This window comes from Schistocerca gregaria, chromosome X (assembly GCF_023897955.1).
Source record: "Schistocerca gregaria isolate iqSchGreg1 chromosome X, iqSchGreg1.2, whole genome shotgun sequence".
In the NCBI taxonomy this organism is placed as follows: Eukaryota; Metazoa; Arthropoda; class Insecta; order Orthoptera; family Acrididae; genus Schistocerca; species Schistocerca gregaria.
In genome coordinates this window covers 209,298,300-209,314,669 of record NC_064931.1, presented here as the reverse complement: position 1 = coordinate 209,314,669, position 16,370 = coordinate 209,298,300, and the positions used below count along the sequence as shown (strand labels likewise).

The 16,370-nt window shown below is 42.0% G+C and overlaps 1 protein-coding gene across 4 annotated transcripts in view; it reads right to left on the bottom strand.

Moving 5' to 3' along the window:
- LOC126298804 (1-phosphatidylinositol 4,5-bisphosphate phosphodiesterase eta-2-like) overlaps positions 1 to 16,370 on the bottom strand; it is a 428,484-nt gene that overhangs the window by 201,993 nt on the left and 210,121 nt on the right. For all 4 annotated transcript variants that reach the window (XM_049990266.1, XM_049990265.1, XM_049990268.1 and 1 more), the window contains exon 2: positions 8,425 to 8,610. In XM_049990266.1, coding sequence (XP_049846223.1) covers positions 8,425 to 8,610 — 186 coding nt within the window. The remainder of the gene's footprint in view (positions 1 to 8,424; positions 8,611 to 16,370) is intronic.

The following is a 16,370-nucleotide window of genomic DNA, read 5'->3' as shown; positions in this document are numbered from 1 at the left end:
GGCATTGGGTTACAAGCAGATATCCCTACCACTACACTTCTTCAGGAAGAGTGAGAGTAGATTTTTATTTAGAAAATTCAAGAAAAAGGCTACACTGCCTCATACAAGCAGGAAAGGAAACCGTTCTGGTTCCGGTGAATTTTATTGGGTATGTGTCTTGTAGTAACTATCATTTTTTGATATAATGTTTAAATCCATTTCACTATAAGTTTGTTTTTCTAAGCTCACTTCCAACTTTTTTATCATAAACATTAACCAGTGTGAATGAAATTTATGCAGTAAGTATCTTCTTCCTGTCGGTTAAATTTCGCGTCTGTAGCACGTCATCTTCGTGGTGTAGCATTTTTAATGGCCAGTAGTGTAGCTTTAAAAAAACGTTCATATGCTTCTCGACTTTTATTTGGCAGCAAAGCATAAGCTACTGGAATGATGTTTGTTTCCCTCCAAGTACTATTAAGGTTGGCGAGGAATACAAACAACTGTCCAAACTGCTTGCTCGAACATTTGAACGTTCCGTCGAGAAAGAATGATTCGAATTTTGAGAAACACGCTTTGCCCTGTTCGCTGGCAAACTCTAGCATTCTATCATTCGGTCCACCGTTATCATCTGCAAGTAAAAAATTGCTACCGTCATTCACTAGTAAATTATTTTCTTGGAAGAATATTCCTCCAGAATCGGTGGGATCTTGTATAGTTCCAATATAATTTTGCCTAATGCTATGTAGCGATTGTTTCACACGTCTGTGTGATGGGAGCAATGTTACTAAGTCGTAGCCTCGATTGAAGAGCTGCCCTACTTTTTAACGTAAATATTTCCGCACTTGCATTTGCTGCTTCATATGGAATACAAATGTGGCTACCTTCCCCTAAAACTTTTATGTTTTGTGGGTAGTCTTCCTTTGCATTTATTCGTTTTAAAGGTTACACAACGTCATCAAATCGCTTCTTGTTTGTCTGAATAGTGCACTATATCCTGATGCAGACTGTAAATCAGTAAAGGCTTTCCTTTGGTGGTCTCGGTAAACTCAGTTATCTCAGCACTAAAACACGGGACACTATTTGCCAGTCAGAGGTCAACTGTATCACTGAAAGCTACGCGCACCATGAATTGGAGCGAGGACAAGGATCTTTGTGCAGGAAATAGGCTTTGGCTTTCTCCAGAATGCGTCACAGGTAGCGGCGGGCAGGCTGGTGTATGCCACTTCTGGAACACCCTGTCCTCTACCTACAGCGTCCTGGGTTCCGTGCAAATGTCAACACATTCCCTCTCGGTACAAGTGTCACAAACTCGCAATTGGAGGAAAGCAACGCTCTCAGCTCCGCCTGCTGGGAGCCACAGGAAGGTCTTCCGCGCGTGCCCTGTGGGCGATGACTGTGCTGCCGGACGCTCCTGTGGTTAAAAGCAGAAATAAATCCCAGCAGTGTGTTGCGTTGAGTCATGAACCGGAAGCCCCTGTTTTGATTTAATGACAGCCAGTGCTGGATTCCAGGCGGCGCTTAAATGCGCGATTTACACAATACGATCCGGCGACGAACCTGAGAAGTGTAGTTAACATTATTTTGGGATTACTGATTGTATATGGTTTCCTTTTTGTACTGATTTTCATGTTCAGTGGAATTGTATTTCACGTCCCCCATTGGAGGGGACGCATTATGGAGAAAGCCAAAGCCTATTTCCTGCACAAAGATCCTTGCCCTCGCTCCAATTCATGGTGCGCGTAGCTTTCAGTAATATTGATATTGCAGTTTCTTATTGTATTATTCAATAATAGCACTAAATCATTCTAAAGTATTCCTAATTTACCCGCACGCAGTCATTTATGAAATTTGCAATGCTCTCATGGGCTGTTCCTATGTGCTCCTATACAGGTGGTCTATTGATAGTGACCGGGCCAAATATCTCACGAAATAAGCATCAAACGAAAAAACTACAAAGAACGCAACTCGTCTAGCTTGAAGGGGGAAACCAGATGACGCTATGGTTGGTCCTCTAGATAGCGCTGCCGTAAGTCAAACGGATATCATCTGCGTTTTTTTAAAAGTATGAACCCCCCTTTTTTTATTACATATTCGTGTAGTACGTAAAGAAATATGAATGTTTTAGTTGGACCACTTTTTTCGCTTTGCGACAGACGTTACGTTACGTTATTTAAGGAAACAGGAAGTGTTCAGCCACATGTGAAACGTCAACCACGACCTGCAACAAATGATGATGCTCAAGTAGGTGTTTTAGCTGCTGTCGCGGCTAATCCGCACATCGGTAGCAGACAAATTGCGCGAGAATCGGGAATCTCAAAAACGTCGGTGTTGAGAATACTACATCAACATCAATTGCACCCGTACCATATTTCTATGCACCAGGAATTGCATGGCGACGACTTTGAACGTCGAGTACAGTTCTGCCACTGGGCAGAAGAGAAATTACGGGACAATGACAGATTTTTTGCACGCGTTCTATTTAGCGACGAAGCGTCATTCACCAACAGCGGTACCGTAAAGGGCATATTAATCTCTATTGGGCAATGGAAAATCCACGATGGCTGCGACAGGTGGAACATCAGCGATCTTGGCAGGTTAATTTATGGTGCGGCATTATGGGAGGAAGGATAATTGGCCTCCATTTTATCGATGGCAATCTAAATGGTGCAATGTATGCTGATTTCCTACGTAATGTTCCACCGATGTTACTACAAAATGTTTCACTGCATGACAGAATGGCGATGCACTTCCAACATGATGGATGTCCGGCACATAGCTCGCGTGCGGTTGAAGCGGTATTGAATAGCATATTTCATGACAGGTGGATTGGTCGTCGAAGCATGGCCCGCACGTTCACCGGATCTGACGTCCCCGGATTTCTTTCTGTGGGGAAAGTTGAAGGATATTTGCCATCGTGATTCACCGACAACGCCTGACAACATGAGTCAGCGCATTGTCTATGCTTGTGCGAACATTTACGGAAGGCGAACTACTCGTTGTTGAGAGGAATGTCGTTACACGTATTGCCAAATGTATTGAGGTTGACGGACATAATTTTGAGCATTTATTGCATTAATGTGGTATTTACAGGTAATCACGCTGTAACAGCATGCGTTCTCAGAAATGATAAGTTCACAAAGTTACATGTATCACATTGGAACAACCGAAATGAAATGTTCAAACGTACCTACGTTCTGTATTTTATTTTAAAAAACCTACCTGTTACCAACTGTTCATCTAAAATTGTGAGCCACATGTTTGTGACCATCACAGTGGCATCTATCACAAAGCGAAGAAAGTGGTCCAACTAAAACATTCATATTTCTTTACGTACTACACGAATATGTAATAAAAAATCGTGGTTCATATTTTAAAAAATGCAGTTGATATCCGTTTGACCTATGGCAGCGCCATCTAGCGGGCCAACCATGGCGCCATCTGGTTTCCCCGTTCAAGCTAGACAAATTTCGTTCTTTGTAGTTTTTTCGTTTGACGCTTATTTCTTGAGATATTTGGCCCGGTCACGATCAATGGACCACCCTATATACTTATTGAAATCTGCAGCTGATGTGAGCACGAACTATTAAATGAGTTTTATCTTCAGCTAAATCGTTATTCGAACAAGCTGCCGTCAGCAGTAACATTTCTCAATTGTTTTCATGTATTATACAGCCAGTTCAAAGTAAGTTAGTGGTGCCGAGAACTTTGAGACTTTATGCTGATCTTGAATACGTCTGGAGTGCTTACAGTATTTCAATTTCGTTTGTGGACAGGTGTTTGGATGTTCCATCGGAAGAGTACGCGTTCTTTCTATGAAGGAGGACACGATACACTTAAGGATTTTGCCATGAAATTAGAAATTGTGACTGTAATGTAGTATTCATTTAAAATATGCTTCAAGTCCCCTTTATGTTCATCATTGCACCATGAAATATCTTCCTACTACTAAATAGATTAATCAAATTGAAGTGAGTTCGCGTTAATATTCATTCCTGAATCAAAATTTTGCGTAAAGGGGGGTATATTTTCAGTGCATTTTTACTGAAGATATATCAGTTATGTACTGAATTCAGTTCGAAAAATAAGTAGCAGGTTTTCACTGTACATATATGACTTCGAAGTAATAAGGTCCAAAACATGTTGCAATTAAGACGGCGGCTGACTTGCACGCATATTTTCCCGATGTACCGAAATCAACCGACGGCGGCCAGATGTTGCTTCAGAGTGAGCTCTCGTTTTTGTTACCTCGTTGGCGACACTCCGGAGAGGCTACTCCAGAAAAAGTAGCTCTGTACTGCCAACCTGACCACGGAGACAGCGCTGACTCCTCCTGTGGCGTTTCAGACGAAGAGGTGGCGTCGGTATCAGGCGTTTTAGGTTGGTCATTCTGCGGTGACGCCAGACCAGTCCCTCCCTGCGAAAAACGACGTCTTGCTCCACGGAAGTGTATCTGCGAAGCGAGTGCTGACCTTCTCACCCGGTGGTCCTTCTCGTTACCAACAAGTCGATCGGTGTGGAATCGCTGGGAAAATTACTTTTATGGGTGAAAATTGTCTATCAAATTTACGAGCTCCTTAATTATGTCTGCGATCAGTCCGTGTCTGCAGTAGTTCGGTTCGTCATCTGTTTTACTTTTTAAATATTTGCCCGTATTTTGAATTAGCTAAATATTTCCTGTCACTCTCTTTGTGATTCTGAACGAAATGGTTAATAGGACCTCGCTACGTGGGGGCATGTGTGTGCCAGAAAAGTCTCCTGTTTACACCAACGTGCTACTTTCACTCTTCAGCTCTCAAAGACGATGTGGTACGGAAGCTAATGAGCTTTAAAGTACAAGGTATGGCAATATTTCATCACAACAGATGATAAATAATATCTCGAGTTTTCCCACATGAACGATCAATTGCAAACTCTCGAGTTGCATATAATCGATCGCTTCAGATTATAACTTCTTTGTACAGTATAACCTAAAATTTTACGTAACTTAAGTTGTTTCACATATAACATAACAGACACGTTTCACAAGCTGCGGCATTGTCGCGAAAAAAAAAAACAGTGACCTGTATATGTAATAAGTTTCCTTTAATTTACGTCAATGGTCACAAACTTTTTGTTAACAGATTACCGGTTTCGGTCTTTAATGACCATCATCAGATCTGTTTCACAAAAAAAATTCCTAATGTACTCCAGCCATTTTGACGATGCCACTATGGCTGCAGTACATTAGTTGTTTTTATGAAACAGATCTGACGATGGTCATTAAAGACCGAAACCGGTAATCTGTTAACAAAAGGTTTGTCACCATAAACGTAAATTAAAGGAAACTTATAACAGACACGTTGGGTAAGAACGTAACATTGCATGCTGTTCTACACCGCCATTTTATTTATATTTACTATGTCAGCTCTCGTTGTGTAATTCAAATTTTCGCCTTTGGTTTCCTTTTTAGAAATTATGCCTACCTTTACAAACAGACAGAACCACGCCTTATCCACAGCGATATAATAGGTTATGTGGGGGTAGCATCCGTGGACTAGTCCCACCAAGCCTGATACGAGAGAAATGCGCAGCTTAATGTTGACACTTTTTCTAGTAATGCCTTTCGGAAGAGTTGAGGTATTTCAGTTGAAGCACGAAGTCAACCACTTCCATTCTGATTATTAGTTTTACCTAAAAATTACATTTTATTTAAGGTTAATTAATTAAAACATCGATAAAGATACATCGATAGCTCTCGGAATACTTTGTCTGAACAAAATCCTATCTCAGTCTAATAATCTTCTGATCAAACGGGATTATTTGGTATACAAGGATTGGGGCTTTAATAGTGTCCAGTTATTTATTTACAATTTACACACAATAAATAGGTCTACATATTTCAAAGCAGTGACCAACATTGTGTATAACCCGTTGCCAGCCATGTGAAAGTCGTAGGATGCTTTTAGCAGCGCTACGTGTGTTGATAGATCGAGCGCAGAGGTCTATTAACCGACGGATCTCTCTAACAGTTCTGAAGCGAATGCTATGTAGTGCTTCCTTCAATTTAGGAATAAGGTTGAAGTCACGAGGACTTAAGTACATGGTACGACACTTCCCAGGTCCATCAATTGAACACACCAGTCACAACTTGCTCCATATGCGCACGAGTAGCCGGCCGCTGTGGCCGAGCGGTTGTAGGCGCTTCAGTCTGGAACTGCGTGACTGCTACGGTCGCAGGTTCGAATCCTGCCTCGGGCATGGATTGTGTGATGTCCTTAGGTTAGTTAGGTTTAAGTAGTTGTAAGTTCTAGGTGACTGATGACCTCAGATGTTAAGTCCCATTAGCCATGTGAACCATTTTTTGCGCCCGAGTATTGTCGTGCAAAACGCTGGGCGGGTGCTTCAAAAAGTGCTGCTTTCTCTTTTTCTAAACTATTCGTAGTTTCAAAAATAAACAGCGTACGGCAAGAAGCGGCGACCCGTTCCACAGGACCCGCCCATCATTTTGCAGGACAGTGAAAGGGCACATATGGCGCAAGTCGTGACTGAATTGTTTGAATGATGTAGGCGGGAAGTGCTGTACCACCCATCACACATCCGGACTTAAGCCCTTGTGACTTCAACTTGATTGCTAAATTGAAAGAGGCAAGTCATGGCATTCGCTTCAGATCTGTTACAGAAGTTCACTGGCAACAGATCGCTCCACTCGAACTATCAGCCGGCCTCGGTGGCCGTGCGGTTCTAGGCGCTTCAATCCGGAACCGCGGGACTGCTACGGTGGCAGGTTCGAATCCTGCCTCGGGCATGGATGTATGTGATGTCCTTAGGTTAGTTAGGTTTAAGTAGTTCTAAGTTCTAGGGGACTGATGACCTGAGATGTTAAGTCCCATAGTGCTCAGAGCCATTTGAACCATTTGAACTCTAACTATCAACACAACTTGCGCTACTAAGTGTATCCTACGACTTCCACAAGGCTGGAAACCGGTTATACACAATTCTGGAGACTGCTCTGAAGGACAATAAAAGTTTGAAACGAATCTGTTCAGTATAAGCTGTAAATAAATAGTTGCCACTATTAAGGTTCCAACCCTCATGCACCACTCTGACATTTTATTTGATTTTTATTTTGACATTTTCTACTAATTTTTCTTTTTGTAGATATCTAGCCCGTCAGCAGACTTTCAACCCGGTTCTATCGATCCCGCCTTCGTCACGCGGCATTAGCCGAGAGGTCTCAGGCGCTGCAGTCGTGGACTGTGCGGCTGTTCGTGTCCTCCCTCGGGCGTGGGTGTGTGTGTTTGTCCTTAGGATAATTTAGGTTAAGTAGTGTGTAAGCTTAGGGACTGACGACCTTATCAGTTAAGTCCTATAAGATTTCACACACATTTGAACATTTTTGATATATCATAAACACAAATTGAATGCGAACATAGCCGACTATTTGTGAGCAACTCGAATTGTCATTTATATTCACTAAATTATCCATATAATTGGCCATCAACGTAACTTAAAATTATATGTAACTTAATTTTAATCAGAAGACACTCTGTCATTCTGACCCATAACTCAGCTGACGACGTAACGATGATGTTAAAAGCGGCCATGCTGAAAAACAGATTTTTAGCTATGGGTAGTAATCTTGGCACAATATCGAAATGTAGTAAGCACATAGTTTAACAGCTATAGATCTACATGTTTTCAAGATGGCACTGTGTTGTCTTTTGTCCAGTGTGAAGCTGACAACACTCATGCAGCAATAAATTTCAGTGCATGTCACATGTTCTGTTGTTTATTCATGAAAGGCACACAAACAAATATTCGGCAAAGTGCTTGTTATTAATCGAAGCCGTGGACCTGAAGGAAAAGTAAAACCACCCAAGACATGTTTAGCCACAGGAGTTGTGTATTTGAAGTGAGACATTGTTGTATTGTATCGTATGTTAACCGGTGTCCTAGAAACGACGAAGAGGCTCCGTCCCCGCCGCAGCCGCAGTGGTCCACAACCCCACGACGACTACCGCAGTCCACTTCACCCCTCCACCGCCCCACACCGAACCCAGGGTTATTGTGCGGTTCAGCCCCCGGTGGACCCCCCAGGGAACGTCTCACACCAGACGAGTGTAACCCCTATGTTTGCGTGGTAGAGTAATGGTAGTGAACGCGTACGTGGAGAACTTGTTTGCGCAGCAATCGCCGACATAGTGTAACTGAGGCGGAATAAGGGGAACCAGCCCGCATTCACCGTGGCAGATGGAAAACCGCCTAAAAGCCATCGACAGACCGGCCGGCTAACCGGACCTCGACACAAGTCCGCCGGGCGGATTCGTGCCGGGGACCAGGCGCTCCTTCCCGCCCAGAAAGCCGTGCGTTAGACCGCACGGCCAACCGAGCGGGCTAGACATTGTTAGTGAGAGCTCGTGTTAATGTCATTTCAAATAATCATAGCTAGATCTCAGAACAACTTACTCTCGTCAGGAGCACTGGAGCAGAGCACTTTACGCGAGACCTCATATCTGACGGTCCCCTCGTCTGTGTCCAGCACGTACTTCCGCCGGTACCACTTCGAGTAGGAGCGCACTTTCCACAGCACCGTTCCTTTCCGCAGAACACTCAGGGTCTCTTCCAGTGGCTTGCTGTGCCTGTCGATGGCATCTGCAATACAAACAGAATAATTGTTGTAATTTTTTACTTTTATTTATTGCTGTGTTTAGCAAACGCGTTGCCTTGTTATCTAAATCAGATTGCAATCTTCACGACCTCTTTGAAAAATTTACTTTGTACAAGCTGCTTCATTTTCTTAACCAGTTTTACAATAATCAAAAGTATACGCAAAAGTGCGAGTAGGACTCACGCACTGAGGGTTCCGCGCACACTTAATTATGTACGTACCCAAGGAATCCAGAATCTCGACGATTTTCGCCTGTTATTCACATCAATATTCGCAAAATACAAAGGTTGACAATTATTGAACTATACGAAAAAAAATTGTAAATTAGTTACAAACTACGGACGCACACGCTTTATTCAACATGTAAACGTCACTACAGATATTTGGATTTAGGTTATGACACCTTCGATATGCCTGCCATCATTGGCGATGATGTGGCGTAGACGAATAGCGAAATTCTACATGACCCGCTGAAGTATCGGATCATCGAGGCTGTCGATGAGGTCCTGAATGGCCGTTTTCAGCTCAGCAATGGTTGTGGGGTTATTACTGTACACCTTGTCTTTAATATAGCCTCACAAAAAGAAGTTGCTGTGTTCAGATCCGGAGAATCTGGTGGCCAATCGAAGCCCATACCAGTGGCCTCTGTGTACTCCAGAGCCAGAATGCGGTCTCCAGAGTGCTCCTTCAGGACATCAAACACTCTCCTGCTTCGATGGGGTCGAGCTCCATCTTGCATGAACCACGTCTTGTCGACATCAGGGTCACTTTGGATAATGGCTATGAAATCATCTTCCAAAGCCTTAGCGTACTGTTCCCTAGTCACCGTGCCATCAAAGAATATCGCATCGATTACTCCGTGACTGGGCATTGCACACCACACAGTCACCCGTTGAGGGTGCGCTGACTTCTCGATCGCGAAATGCGGATTCTCAGTCCCCCAATTGCATCAAATTTGCTTAGTGAAGAACCCATTCAAATGAAAGTGTGCTTCATCACTAAACCAAAGCATACAGCGATAACTAATTCCCATCATGCCCCGTGGCCAACCGTGCAGTTTGAACGTCCTAACATAAACCGTTCAGAAGTTATGACGATTTTGTTTCACATAGTTGGATAATTGTCACCCTGTTTGTCTACCCGTTCCTAAGAAAAAGGTGTCTTAATACAAGGACAAACAGACAGTCACACAACAATTGAAAAAACTGTGTGATATAATTGTAAATTAACAATTTTACGATGTTTTCCTCAAGTGCAGCCGACCGGTGTGGCTGAGCGGTTCTAGGCTTCAGTCTAGAACCGCGCGACCGCTACGGTCGCAGGTTCGAATCATGCCTCGAGCATGGCTGTGTGTGACGTCCTTAGGTTAATTAGGTTTAAGTAGTTCTAAGTTCTAGGGGACTGATGACCTCAGATGTTAAGTCCCATAGTGCTCAGAGCCATTTTGAACCTCATGTGTACTGTGAATCCTTGCTTCTTGCCAGAGCTCATAATTCTAGGCCAACGAGTACCCTACAGATATTGATGAGTGTGTTTGCGAGTATCAAAATAAGGACATAAATGGCCGTATCTTTTGATTACATACTCTTAGAAGATTACATTCTTTACATCGTCAAGGGACCATAGACCCTAGTTTGTGGCATAAATTTGAACTTGACACGTCAGTTAGTGCAGGAGAAAAAGATGTCTTAACAGACAGACAGTCAAATACCAAAATAATTTTTTTTTTCGCGTGATATGATTAAAAGTTAACACTCTTCGGATTTTTCTCCCTTACTTGTTCTGTGAGCCCTTACCTGTTGCTAAATTTCGTGATTTCAGGTCAGTGGGAAGTATCGCAGAGATTTTGATCAGTGACTTTGCGAATATCAAAATATGGGACATAAATGGTGGTAGCTTTTGATTGCATTGACTTACAAGCTTAAATTTTTTACATCGCCAAGAAATCATCACCCGTAGTATGTGACAAACATTTCAAGTAGATGCGTCAACCCGTTCCTGAGAAAAATGCTTCCCAGGAGTCGGATAGACAGACAGACACAAGAACAGACGGACAATAAAGCATTATTTCTGAAGCAAATTACGATTCTAAATAACATATTCTCTACGCTGATTATACAATGATGATTCTAAACATTTTGACCACTTGCTTAATAGTGTGTTAGTACACCTTAGAAACATAATATAGCCGTAATTATGCGTGACATGAATTCTACAAGTTCTTGATAGATTTCCGGAGGTATACCGTGAGATGCTACGCACAGGTAATGCAATTCCAGTAAATTACGTGCCGGTGGTTTGTAGACGCGGAGCTGGCGCACTATCGTGTCCCAGATGTGTTGCATTGGGCACTGATCAGGCGAATTTGGTCGCGAAGACGTCAGCTTGAATTCACTATCAAGCTCCTGAAACCACTGTAGCACGATTCTGGCCATAGGACGCGGACAGCTATCTTGATGGAAGATGCCATCGCCAGTGGGGAAGATATCAGGCGTGAAGAGATGCTGGTGGTAGGCAAAAATGTTCACGTAGTCCACAGTTCCAGCGATATCATGAATCCATCGATTACTACGTCAGGCCCCATGGAAGCTCAGGTGAAAGTCAGCCACATGATAAGACTACCCCCCCCCCCCCCCCCCGGTCTGCGAGCGGGGTTGCGATGCATGTTTCAAGCAACCGTTCGCCTGGATAACTGCGTATCCGGACATGATAATCGACCTGCTGAGAAAAAAAAAAAACAACGTGGCTCATCCGATCGGGTGACACGTTTCCATTGGTCCACGGTACAATACCGACGATTCCGTGCCCACTGCAACAATGATCGGAGATGTTATTGGGTCAACATGGTAACAAGTGGGAGTCGCCTTCAGTAGGTATACATTAAGAGCTATGAGCACTTTGCATTTTCAGTACTGTGAAAACAGTCTGGTCCACTGGAAACTCTTTGCTTTCCATATTTTGGGAACAGGTAGTATGGACCAAAACATGAAAAAGTTGTCCAATAAACATGGGCTCTAAACTGTCTACCTTAAGAGCTATGAGAACTCGTTCAGTAGAAGAAATGTGTTTCACAGTAACGATGGTCAATAAGTGCTTATAACTCTTAATATATGAATTTTGATGTCCATGTTTACCAGACTCGTTTGCTTCGAACGATCTCTTTGTCACACCCCAGAATTTTGTCCATTCCTCCTGGGACACCCTGTAAACTTTCCTTGCCGCGTCACGTGCGTATAACGCATTGGCCAGTGTTCGTAATGTTTTGACTCATCAGTGTAATTTTCTTGTTGTTAATGTATGGGTAAGCGGCAAAGTAGTGGTGAGGAAGTTCTTGTGGATTCGAAATTACGCAAAGCACCTCAACGATGGGCAATGAATGTTACCGCAAACTCTACCCTGCAAGCATGTCCCATACGTTATTATAGTTGACGAGGCGTATTCTTATAAAAGCTACTTGTTTACACTTTAATCAGGGAATGTCTTAGAACATAAAAAGCATCAGTTTAACTATCATTTTAGCCGTGGCAGGAGTACATCAGTTGATATTATATTTGAAATATAACGGGCAATCAAATGAAAACGAGATAGACTGGAAGAAACTAGTAAACTTTATTATTTCAAAATTAATCACCTTAACTGTTAATATATTTGCAATACTGTGAGGCATGCAGCGTTACTGTAAGAAGAGAAATTTGTTAACATCGAGTATAGATTTAAGTGTCAGGAAGTCGTTTCTAAAAGTATTTGTACGAAGTGTGGCCATGTATGGAAGGGAAACGTGGACGATAAATAGTTTGGACAAGAAGAGAATAGAAACTTTCGAAACGTAGTGCTACAGAAGAATGCTGAAGACAAGATGGGTAGATCACGTAACTAATGAGGAGGTATTGAATAGAATTAGGGAGAAGAGAAATTTGTCGCACACCTTGACTACAAGAAGAGATCGGTTGGTAGGACGTGTTCTGAGGCATCAAGGGATCACCAATTTAGTATTGGAGGGCAGCATGGAGAGTAAAAATCGTATAGGGAGACCAAGAGATGAATACACTAAGCAGATTCAGAAGAATGTAGGGTGCAGTAGGTCCTGGGAGATGAAGACGCTCGCACAGGATAGAGTAGCATAGAGATAAGCATCAAAGCACTCTCTGGACTGAAGACCACAACAACAACAACCATTGTGAGACAAGACGGTGAATGCTCAAAATGGTTCAAATGGCTCTGAGCACTATGGGACTATCTTATGTCATCAGTCCCCTAGAACTTAGAATTACTTAAACCTAACTAACCTAAGCACATCGCAAACATCCATGACCGAGGCAGGGTTCGCACCTGCAACCGTAGCGGTCGCCATGTTCCAGACTGAAGCGCCTAGAACCGCACGACCACACCGGCCGGCTACGGTGAATGCCTTCCTGGAAAAATGTTTGCCCACCCACATGGTGCCAAGGTGGTTTCGAGTACGCAGTAGAAATTTCGCTGGGAAGTCCTTACACACCTACATCTCTCCACATCTACATGATTACTCTACAATTCACAGTAAGTGCTTGGGAAATGGTTCGTTCGCCCACCTTCAAGTTATTTCTCTATCGTTCCACTCTCGTACAGCGCGAGCTCTGCTTTATTTTATTACGATGACCATTTCTCCCTATGTATGTGGGCGTCAAAAACATTTTTTGGCACTCTGAGGATAGACTTGGTGATTGAAATTTCATGAGAAAATCGTGCTGCAACGAAAAACGCATTTGTCTTAAGGATTGCCACGGCAGTTCGCGTATCAAGTCCGTGGCACTCTCTCCCCTCTTTAATGATAGTACAAAACGAGCTACCCATCTTTGAATTTTTTTTGACATAGTCCGTCAATTCTATCTCGTGCGGATCACACACCGCACAGCAATACTCCATAAGAGGGCGGACAAGCGTAGTGTAAGCAATCCCTTTTGTAGACCTGTTGCATTTTCTAATCGTTCTGCTAACAAATCGCAGTCTTTGGTTGACTTTCCCCACAACATTATCTATGTGATCATTCCCGTTTTAGTTTTTCGTAATTATAATCCCTAAGTATTTAGTTGAGTTTACAGCCTTTAGATTTATGTGATTTAACGTTGAACCGAAATTTTACAGAGTCCTTTTAATACTCATGTGGGTGACATCACACCTTTCATTATTTAGAGTCAATTGCCACTTTTCATACCGTGCAGCTGTCTTGTCTAAATCACTTTGCAATTGGTTTTGGTTGTCTGGTGACTACTTTCCTCCTTACAGTCCCTCTCTCTCCCCAAGCGATCTCCATATATGGGGAGGCCTGAAGAAGAACATTCGTGACTGGTGATTTGCTTCAGACGAAGAGTGCAGGCCTGGGTACAATCATGTTTCCGAAGGAAACTGCAAACATTTTCCATTAAGGCATTGACCGTCTTGTTTCACTGTACGCTAAATGCATTAACAGTTATGCCGATTATTTGTGAAATAATGCACAGTTTACTTACTTTTTTCCCATCTTTTTACATTTCATTTGACTGCCCCTTACAAAGACTTTTTAGTAGGCGGGGTCACCTTTTTCCACAATAAATAGCTTATATAATTTCAGCAATATGCTTACTTAATAATTTTGTTACGACTACGGTGTCAGAATGTACAATTAGTTTCCAGGAAGTAGCGTTTGGATGCGCGGGTCACACACTGCAAAATGTAAATTACACTTGCAAGGAGCAAACGTAATGACGAATACGTATGGTGTAAGAGAAATATTCATTGAATACTTTACTTCTGATCCTTTACATATAAGGAAATGTGCAAAACGGATGAGAGACCTTTAAAACAGGATTGTAAGACTTTGCTATTAATAATGCAACAAATAATCACACACATGAACGAGGATTTCGTACGACTTGTTTCAATTTACATTCGACTTTTACTCCAGATAGAATTCTTTAAGTCTCGACTGCACAGAAAATACAAGAGATAATTGCGCTGAGTCAATAAGTTTTCCGTCATTCATAGCTCTGGTGATAAATGAAATAACAAACTACAAAGCGAAAAATGAGAAAACTCCTATACTCGACAAGTTACTCTGCCGTGAAAGAAAAATATCGTCTGCAATGAGCGGACGATGACGCCGACAACACTATTGCGGACAAGCATAGGGTGAGTGCGAATACAGCCATTCAGATTATCAGAAGAATATTTTTAAGTTAGTCGGAAGAGGTACGAGCCGTTCTCCGTGTTTTCATTTAAACTATTATCTTTTGTTTCCTACAACGCCATTTTAAGAAATTCTTCAAGTGCGAAAGTGCAAATTGTCACATTATTCATTTCATGCCCAAAATAAAACGGGCTGGGATTATTTAACCTAATATAAAATGAGTTACTCTATTAGATGAACAAGATATCTGCACATACCAGCTGTCTTCGCTGACACCCGGAAGTTTTTATTTTAATATGACTTCGCTTTTTAGATTACGCTATGAAAATGTCGCTACGGACAGCCCGTACAAACTGCAACGAGATCCTCGTTAACAAAGAGTATTTGCGACAGAAACATAACAAAGTTTACATAATATATTTCATCTTCATTCCGTTTTTAAGTTCCTTAGGAATACGGAACAAGTTTAAACTCATAGCTATATGCATTAAAATAGTTCTCAAAAATATAATACACGCAACACATTAAACTAAAAATAATTTGTGAGCTACTGCACTAAATGGAGAAAGAATACAGACGCTTAGGATTGAGGATAACATAGCTGTGACAGCTTCAGATGAAATGAATCTCCAAATAATCTTAGAAGTGACGAACACAGTTCTAAGAGATGAGTAGAAAATAAAAACTGACTTAAAAGGGAGAATTCCCCCTGCACTCCAAGCAATCAGAAGAGGTAAACATTAAAATTAGAGAAAATAAAATAAAACAAACGGGATCACATAGATATTTAGCAAGTAAGATAACTGAAGACGGAAGATACAAAGAAAACATTGTGGTGTCACCGTCAGACACCACACTTGCTAGGTGGTATCCTTTAAATCAAACATCAATGATGAAATAACAAACTACAAAACGAAAAATGAGAAAACTCCTATACTTGACAAGTTACTCTGCCGTGAAAGAAAAATATCGTCTGCAATGAACGGACGATGACGCCGACAACACTATAGTCCTGCAAAGAACTAGCGAATGAAGGTCAGTTAAGAGAACAATACGAGTAGAGCTAAGAAGATATGAGTTGAATGGTCAAACATTACAACACAACCAGTACCTTGCAACTTTCCTAGAAGGAAATGTACAAGCAGAGATAGTCCGTGGAGGACCGCGACTGGAATTTTTAAACGATTTATACATAATGCAGGAGTGTCTAATTCCACAGAAACAAAGAACTTTTCTTCTTATACGTCCAGATGGAGAGCTGTCAACGAAGCGAAAGGTTGATGATGAAAAAGAAAATCGCACCGAGACACTGCCAAACACATTTACAACATGTACTTCACCATCATCCTACTTAAGAATTCACACGTATTATATTCATATATTAAATATTCAGTTACTCCTTCTAAAATACTTTACGATGAAATGGAAGGAGGAGGCCTCTAACAAATCCTTCAGTCCTCACGGCTGTGAGTGAATGGACGTGAAGAAACAGCGCATTTTAACAGGTGTTCTGTGATCTAGTTTAATGTATTACCTGACATCATTCGTTTTCCTGTTCCACTCGCAAATGGATCGAAGGAAAAACGACTGTTTATAAGCTTC